This window comes from Elaeis guineensis, chromosome 7, assembly GCF_000442705.2.
Source record: "Elaeis guineensis isolate ETL-2024a chromosome 7, EG11, whole genome shotgun sequence".
Lineage (NCBI taxonomy): Eukaryota > Viridiplantae > Streptophyta > Magnoliopsida > Arecales > Arecaceae > Elaeis > Elaeis guineensis.
In genome coordinates this window covers 88,619,404-88,628,135 of record NC_025999.2, presented here as the reverse complement: position 1 = coordinate 88,628,135, position 8,732 = coordinate 88,619,404, and the positions used below count along the sequence as shown (strand labels likewise).

The window sequence follows — 8,732 nt, the reverse complement described above, 5'->3', positions numbered from 1 at the left end:
AAAATATTACTGAAAAGGGGATGTAAAGAAAATTAAAAATCAGACTGAAGTACCTCATCATAAAATGTGACACAGCCATCTGGAGGTTCAATTATCCTACCATCTCGATCTGCTTCTATTAATTGAAACTCTTCAGAAATGGAGTATTTCTCTCTAAGTTCATGAAGGTTGACGTTGGTCAGAGTAGACTGAGATAATCCATGAGTCTCCTCATAGGAGCCTCAAGATTATCTCAATCTGAGGTACTAACCTCAGTCTCTATCCGAAGTAGACTTTTCATCTTAAAATCGAGTAGCGACTGGATCAACCGAGGTATCCGATTACTCTGACACAACTCGATACTACTATTGGAGGATATTTTAATGAAAAAAAAGCACAAAAATGAACAAAGAAAGAAGAAGATTCAAAAAGGATAGGAACAAAAAAGAAGAACTGCCTAAAAAAGGAAAGAAAAGACTTCAGAACCCTAAAATTGGACTTTATAGGATGGAAACAGAGGTGGATACATAGCAGATGAAAGAAAGCTTGAGGAAGCTTTTGAAGGATTTCTGCTTCTCTCTCTTCTCCAGCTCTGGTGGCTTTAAAAGACTTTCCTTCTTCCGGTACCGGCGGCACAAGGGCTCAGGAAAAAATTTGGCAGGATTTCGACAAGGAAAATTAGCAACAATGGTTTTCATCCGCAAGGCAAGCCTATTTATAAAGGTGTTCAATGGTCCAAATTAACCTGATGTATTATTAGATTGGTGGCATCTATCAGCCATCCAATGAGTTTACAGTGTCATTTCAATGCACCTCTCCCTGATTTCACCATATAAACATAATCTGTGTGAAAGTTGAACTCTCCAATGAAATTTTGGCACCTATCACGCACGTTCTGCGGTCAACCATTTTAGCATTAATGGAATCTCAACTTGTCAGGCACCTATCATTACTCCATACAGCGGAGCGATTTTCAAAAAAAGATGCATCGCTTCAAATGATTAAAAAATTAATATATTCAACTGCTGGTGGGATAAAGCATTTATTATGATAATACAAGTTGGATGAAGCCTTTGAAATACTTTCCACATCGATGTGAAGTATTTTACTTCGGTCTGAAAAGTGGGAGGCATATGTTGGTATATATTATCCGACCTTATCATCATCTAAACATGTGGCAGTAGATTGTTATTTGAGATAAATATTTTCTCATATGATATCGGCCCATGATCGATTTGTCTCTCCAGTATTATCTGCTAATCAGCTTAAACTGCTAAATGGAATGCTCACCTCGGTTTGTATTTGATCTCCTCCATCTTACTTCGATTTCCTACTGACTTTATTATCGATATCAAGGCACGATGTCCAGTTCAGATATTTATCAATATCAATTATTTCACTTACCGATATGCCACCATATTTATGGATGGTTATCTGACAGCAGTCATCCAACTCAGCTGTAACTACCTTTCAATTGTATTCCAGCTTATTTACCACGAAGACAACTACCCTACGATCTCTGCACAGCTGGCTATTTTGTTATAACAACCCAATAGCCTAATAGATTTCTAATGGTCTAATAGATCTCTAACGGCTTAACAAACTTTCTTTAAGATCTAAACAAGTTTCCTCTATAAAAGAGGACAAAGTACTCTTCAGAAGGTAAGTCAAATCTGAGTGAATAGAGATAAAACTTTGTTAAATTTCTTAAAGAAAATCAGAGTTCTCTTCACTTTTCTCCACTCAAACTCTCATTTCTTGCTTTCTACTTTTTCATTTGTACTATATGTTCTCAAGGCTCTGGTTGACTTAAGCATCGAAGGTCCTAAATCGGAGAGTTCTAAATCGGAGGGCATCCCATAATTTTGAGACTTCTTTTATAGGTTTTGCTTGCGGTTCATGTTGACGCAACTTCCAGCTCTCCAGCTCGATTCATTGCCGATCTCACCTCTGAAGCCTTACAATAACATAGAGAATAACCAATTTTGTTAGGCCGTACAATGTGACATCCTTTTTTCTTTAGAGTTTATTTAAATGGAAGAAAGAATGCTTAAAAATTTTTTTCTTAGAAATTATTTATTTATTTCATAAGAAACTAAAAAATTTTAAAAACCTATAACTAGCTTTCCAAATATGAAAAGCCTTAGTTTTTTTTTCTTTTTTATAAATTTTCTTTCAGCCAATCACATTCAATAGAATGTAAAAAAAAAAAGTGGGGGAGGAAAATTTTGGATAGACTTAATCTATCATATATATTATCAACAAAGTCAATGAAAAAAAAAAAATATTACATCAATATTTTGGATTGGAAAATTCTGTAATTATCTCCACAATAACAAAGGCACATTGGTAGACTTAAGTTGGTAGGAGGGTGTCGCTTCTTTATGAGCTGTGATCTGGAAGTTTGAAGGCCGGCCTACCTCCGAATAGTGGATTCCACACGGGAAACATTCCACCCAAATTTTCCATAGCTCAGGAAAACGACCCGAAGTCCACCCACCCAGAATGTCGACGAGTTTTCCGCTTTCCACCCGCCATGAATGACCAATGGTAGACGAGAGAGGCTATCGCGTGGAAAGTCATGACCTCCAAAGCTGGACTCCAACAAATTGTGACTTGTGAGTCTTCCGTCCAAGTCCGTCCAAGTCTGCAATATTTGTTCTCTTTCATAGAATTTACTTCTCTCTTCCAACCCGTTCTGCTATAAAGAAACAAAATCTAGCTACATACTTCATCAACCCAAGAAATTCTCATCAACACTAACAAAGCACTGTAAGGAAAATATCTAGGATCAAATGTCTCATCTTCATTCCAAACCCTGGAGCTTCCTGCTCTTCCTTTCACTTTACCTTCTACTCCTCCGGTCTGCTGTCGGTGCCGGTCCCATTAGCGTTAGCCCACTTAATTCCAACTGCTCCGGCGAAGCATACACTAACGGCAGCGCCTTCCAAACCAACCTCAACACCCTCTTCTCCTCCCTCAACTCCAAGTCCCCCACCTCCCACTTCTACAACGACACTGCCGGTACCGGTAGTGACCGTGTTTACGGCCTCTTCCTCTGTGAAGGAGACCTCTCCCCCACCGACTGCCAAGCATGCATCAAGGCGGCCACCACCGACGTCCAGAAGGCGTGTTCCAAACGCCAGGCCATCATCTATTACGACTACTGCCAGCTCCGCTACTCCGACCACGACTTCTTCGGCATCATGGACCCCAACGGCTTTTCCATGTCCAACCCCTACAACGTGTCGGATCCCCAAAGGCCACTGGACTTCGTCTATAACCTTGTGAAGGAGGCTCCGTACAACAAAACGTTGATGTTCGCCGCCAATGCATCGTTCCGATACCAACTGTTTGCAATGGCGGAGTGCACCATGGACATCACCAGCGCGGACTGCGCCAAGTGCTTGAACATTATCTTTCAGGACATTAAGAGCTGTTGCAGTGGCCACCAAGGATGGCGATTCCTAAGTCCCAGCTGCAGCATTCGGTACGAGAACACCCCCTTCCTCCGAAACTCAAACTACACATCCCCCGAGCTCGTGGTGAGCAAATGCTCTGACGACGAATTCCCATCAGGCGATGGCAATTGGAAACAAGACCTCAAAAATCTGCTTTCGTCTCTAACAAGCCAAGCTCGTGCCAGTGGCTTCTACAACACCAGTGTCGGCGTTGACCCGGACCGGCTCTATGGGCTCGCGCTCTGTAGAGCTGATCTTGCTCCAGAAGGCAAAGCCTGCCTGAGTTGTCTTAACGACGCGGCCGCTGATGCGGTCGACGACTGCCCCAACAACACTCAAGCCATCGTCTGGCACGAGAAGTGCCTCTTGAGGTACTCCAATGGAAACTTCTTTGGTGCAGTCAGCAACGACATACGGGTTCTATGTAACCAGGTTAAAATATCAGAGGCAGAGGATGCACCTGTGATTCAAATGATGACGAGTCTCGTCGACAAGGCCCCAGAAAGCCAGAGAATGTTCGCAGCCGATATGGTGGGGAACGGCACCGCCTATGGACTGGTGCAGTGCACGAGAGATCTTAGCAGAGATGGTTGCAAGGATTGTTTGAGCGAAGCGATGGGAAACGCGACGACGACATGCAAGCAGAGGAAAGGTTGGCGGTTTTTGTCAGGGAGTTGTACGGCGAGGTATGAGAGCTATGCGTTCTTTGACACCAGCATATTGGCGGCAGAAGCACCAGCGCCAGCGCCGGCTGGGAAAGGGAATGCGGACTCGTCGCCTCCTGTCAAGAGCGGAGGGAGTGTTTGTGGGCCGAACTTTATGATGGTGGCGATGCTTTGTCTGTTGGTGATCAATTCTATGGATGGACTTGGAAAAGTGGTAGGAAGGTGACCTATCCAATTTATTACAGAACAAGATAATATTGCTGGCATGAATTTAGAAATCACGTATTAACTTATATTAATTTTCTTATTAATATGGTTCCATAATATTTTTTTTTATTAATATAATTCTATATTATTTTTTTTATTAGCATAATTCTGCATCAGTTATTACTTTTTTTTTTTTATGGAGTTCATATACTAGCATATATAATCGTTGAGATGTATGGGATATAATTGAAACAGAAATAATAAAGTCTTTTTTTTCTCTTTCTATCTTATTTTCTTTTCTTCCTCCAAATTTTTTGATATGGTATAGTAGTTACCGATCATCTAATATGTCACTATTATTTCTTCCGTCTTTGCTATGGCTATCGTTGTACATTTTTTTATGGATTAAGATCCAAAAATCCTTTATTTTTAGATGAATCCGCAACTATTTTTCATTGTCTTTTCCTTCTCTTTGAGTGTTTTCTTATATTTGGCAGCTTTATCATCTAGTTTGAGGCATTTTTTCTTCTCTTTAGCATTTTTCTATCTCTAACCCCTTCGCTGGCCCAATTTAAAATCTTTTCCTTTTGTTTGGGTGCTTTTCTGCCTATGACTCCTTTACTGTCCAATTTGAAGCATTTTTCTTTATTTTGGATGTCTTTCTACCTCTGATTCCTTCATTACCCAATTTGAGATCTTTTTCTTTTCTTTGGATATTTTTCTATTTTTAGCTCTTTCATCATCTAATTTAAGGTATTTTTCTTTTCTTTGAAAGTTTTTATGCTTCTAGTTTCTTCACCGTGCATTTTAAGATCTTTTTTTTTTTTTGGCTTTTTTTTGCCTTTGGTTCCTTCACTGCTCAATTTGAGGATTTTTTTTCTTCTATATTATTTTTGTTTAAGAAGATTATTGATATTCGACTATCTTCTATTTGAATGCTAGCCTTCTCTTCTGTGGCATTGTTTTGTCAATAAAGATAGTCGGCCTTATATAGCATTTTTGTTTGCAAGGATCTTCGGCCTTCAGCTGCCTCTCTTTGAGCACTAGTCTTCTCTTCTATAGCATTTTTATCTATAAGAAAAATAACGATTTTCAAACTCAAATTAGCACCAATATCACCACCTTGAGTTTAAGGAGGAGTGTTAGCATGATTTGAGAGATCATTTTGTCAATCTATAATAATTTCCTCATTTTGTTAACAAGTGCGTTTTCAATTTGAGATGTAACTATTTTTCGTCTGAGCCTCGTGTGCTTTGTCTATTGTGCTTCCGTGAAAACATTGGGTCTTTGAATTTCAAACGGAACCATCCTAATCGAACCTGTAAATGGGTCGCAAGCAACACCGAACTGATGGCCTAATTTGCTTAAACAAAGTCATGGCCCAACTAAAATGGGCTCGAATACAACTCATAGTCAACTTAGTCCCACAACACGCATCAGAATTGCAGCCCAAATGCAGGCCGAATCTCATTTACCAGAGTCTAGATATGAGCAATGAGATTGGCTCAAATGCACATGGTCGTATGGAATTATAAACTCGAGATCAAATCAAACTATGATAAGTTTTTCAATGTAATTCCTGATTCATGTGGCCAAGCTTTCAAGGTAGCATGAACTCTATGACTTCTTTAGTTACCTGCAATCGCCCCCTTTTTATTGAAACAGATGCAAAAGGAGAACAAGTATACTGTTGGGTTGGGTAATTTCATGGATATAGCACCAATTATCTCCAGAATAAAGGAGAGAAGTTGATGGGTTCAGTTATCTTGAGCTAAGTTTTTCAATGTAGTTCCTGATTCATGTGGCCAAGCTTTCAACGTAGCATGAACTCTATAACTTCTGTAGTTACCTGCAATCGCCCCCTTTTTATTGAAACAGATGCCAAAGGAGAACAAGTCTACTGTTGGGTTGGGTAATTTCATGGATATACCACCAATTATCTCCGGAATAAAGAAGAGAAGTTGATGGGTTCAGCTATCTTGAGCTTCAAAGATTTTAACTATCCGAATGCCACCTAAACTACGTAAAATTAAAGAAAATTGAAGGGGAAATCAAAATGTCTAAGATACAATTAAATCAATAGATTCATTTAGATGCTGAAAAAGGTCCCTCCATTTTACAATTCCATATTTATACATCCGTCACTACCACATTCTTCTTACCGCCTAAAACATCCAATTCCTTTTTTGCCACGTATCCAAATTGGTTATTACCACTGTCCTATTTTCCTCTTTGTAGGTTATTACCTTTAATTTCGAATTCTTAACCTCCCTCTAGTAGTTATTGCATTGTTTGGTAATTGTTCTGAAAGTGTTGGATGTTCATGCTCAACCTGCAGCATGCTGATTGATGATATAAGAATCAGATTTTAGGCCTTCCCTATGACTTGGTCGATCTTGCACCACGGGCTTTTCCGTTCGACCCGTACTGTTAGCTAGCATCTCTCAGGCCAGTGCAACTCTCCTCAGACTTGCTTTTGGCCCCTCCTTACTGGCATAATTCAACCTTACCTAGCTTACTTTAGTATCCAATAACCCTTTTTCTTCTATTTGAGACCGACCAACCTTTTTTTATCCTTTGTTTGATACAAAAAATGGATAGAAAAAAAAGATGGATGGAGAAGAGATGATGGATGAGGGATAAGATAAATGAAAATGATTTTCTCTATTTAGCCAATTTTTGGCCTCTCATCAATCCTTTCTCTTCCATCCATTCTTTTATATATTCAGTGAAACATAGAAAGATATAGAGAAATGATTTCCTCCTTTGCTTGGCATAAGAGGAATGAAAAAGAAGATAGATGATATTTATATAATATTTTTACTAGACTATCCTTTGATAAAAATATTACTATCATCAAATTATAATATTTATTTATACTAAAAAGTATAGAATATATAAATTTATAATCATTATAATATATAATTTATGTAAAAATTATATAAATATCTAATTTAATTTAATAAATAATTTTATAAATTACATATTAATTAATTAATTATATATTAATTATATAATTAATTAATTAGTAATTTAATTTAAATAATTAATTAATATTATACAAATAGTTAACTAAAAATAGTAAATAAAAAATAAAAAAATAAAAGATAATTATAATTATAATTATCAAAATTATGAATTAAAATTAAAATAATTAGTAATAAAATTTAATAGTATATGATTAATAGTATGTATAAAAATATATGTAGATAATATGAATGAAAAGTAAACAAAAATTATAGTTTTATCAAAAAATTAATGAAAAATAATTTTGTCAATATAAAAATCCACCCATCAATGTCTATCCACCGTTCATTGCATCCTTCGAATTTGGAAGGATACAAATTGATGGTCAGGATGAATAGACAATCCACCTTTCTCATCAATTCTCTCTTATACTTTTTGAACCAAATAGTAGATGGATGCTATCCATTCTTTTAATCTCATCCATCCACCCCTCATGATTCCAATTGTTAGGAGTGATTTGGAATGGATCGGTGATGTATGAAGACTTAAGCCCATTATGACCCATCGGGTCCATATCAGCACCTCTCAAGCGATCTAATTATTGTGGTTTGCCCGACCCATGGTCAGCATGTATCTGTCCCGACCCTTGGTCGGAGGCTATTCTCTCCAACCCTTAGTCGGCGTATACCTGGCGTGACCCCTAGTCAGTTAGTTTTTAATCCGACCTATAATTGGTAGTTCTTTACCTAAATCTTGGATGGAAAAGATTTGGTCCGACCTTTGATCGGTGAATCAGTTGGCCGATCTCCAGTCGCATCCGATCCCTATTCGACTTGCATATCGAAACAATCTCTGATCAGCATAACAGCTGCGGGTTGGCTAGACTTTCGGAATAATCCATCTAACTGAGCCTTGATCAAAAAATTATCAGTCCCAACTTCTAGTTGGCACACCACACACTTTGATCTTTCCTCAGAAGCAAATCGACCAAGCTTAGGTTCAAAAGGTAGGCACTAATTGACCATGGTTGTCAATCCTATCTGGGTGCAACTGTCGATCAGGAGAATCATACCGGTACAACTGTCTGATCTGGAGAATCACAATCAAATAACTGTACCAGATTCAGTCAATTTATCTTTCAGAAATGGTTACACAGTCGTCTCCTCTATAAATACTCAAATCTCAAAGATCCAGATAAGTGATCCATCTCATAGAGCTAAAAACTCTGCTTCTCTATTTGTACAATCTAACTTGAGCATCAAAGGATCCTTGTCGAAGCACAATCCTCCAGTCCGAACTTTTTTGTAGGTTACTCCAATGCTGTGCCTCCTTATTCTCCGACATCAACCAGAAACAAATCGCAATAAATAGAGGAAGGATCGAATCTTTGATCCTATAAAAGAAGCAGACAAGTTAGAAACTCTTAATGATGGCTCAACGCAAGACTTCTTTC

General features: G+C 38.1%; 1 protein-coding gene across 1 annotated transcript; it reads left to right on the top strand.

Annotated features, from left to right (window-relative positions):
- The first annotated feature begins 2,300 nt into the window (after nucleotides 1-2,300).
- On the top strand, nucleotides 2,301-6,012 carry LOC140859486 (putative cysteine-rich receptor-like protein kinase 23). Its single transcript, XM_073261448.1, has one exon. It carries the CDS (start codon nucleotides 2,775-2,777, stop codon nucleotides 4,329-4,331), a length of 1,557 nt encoding a protein of 518 aa, XP_073117549.1. The 5' UTR covers nucleotides 2,301-2,774; the 3' UTR covers nucleotides 4,332-6,012.
- The last annotated feature ends 2,720 nt before the right edge of the window (nucleotides 6,013-8,732 follow it).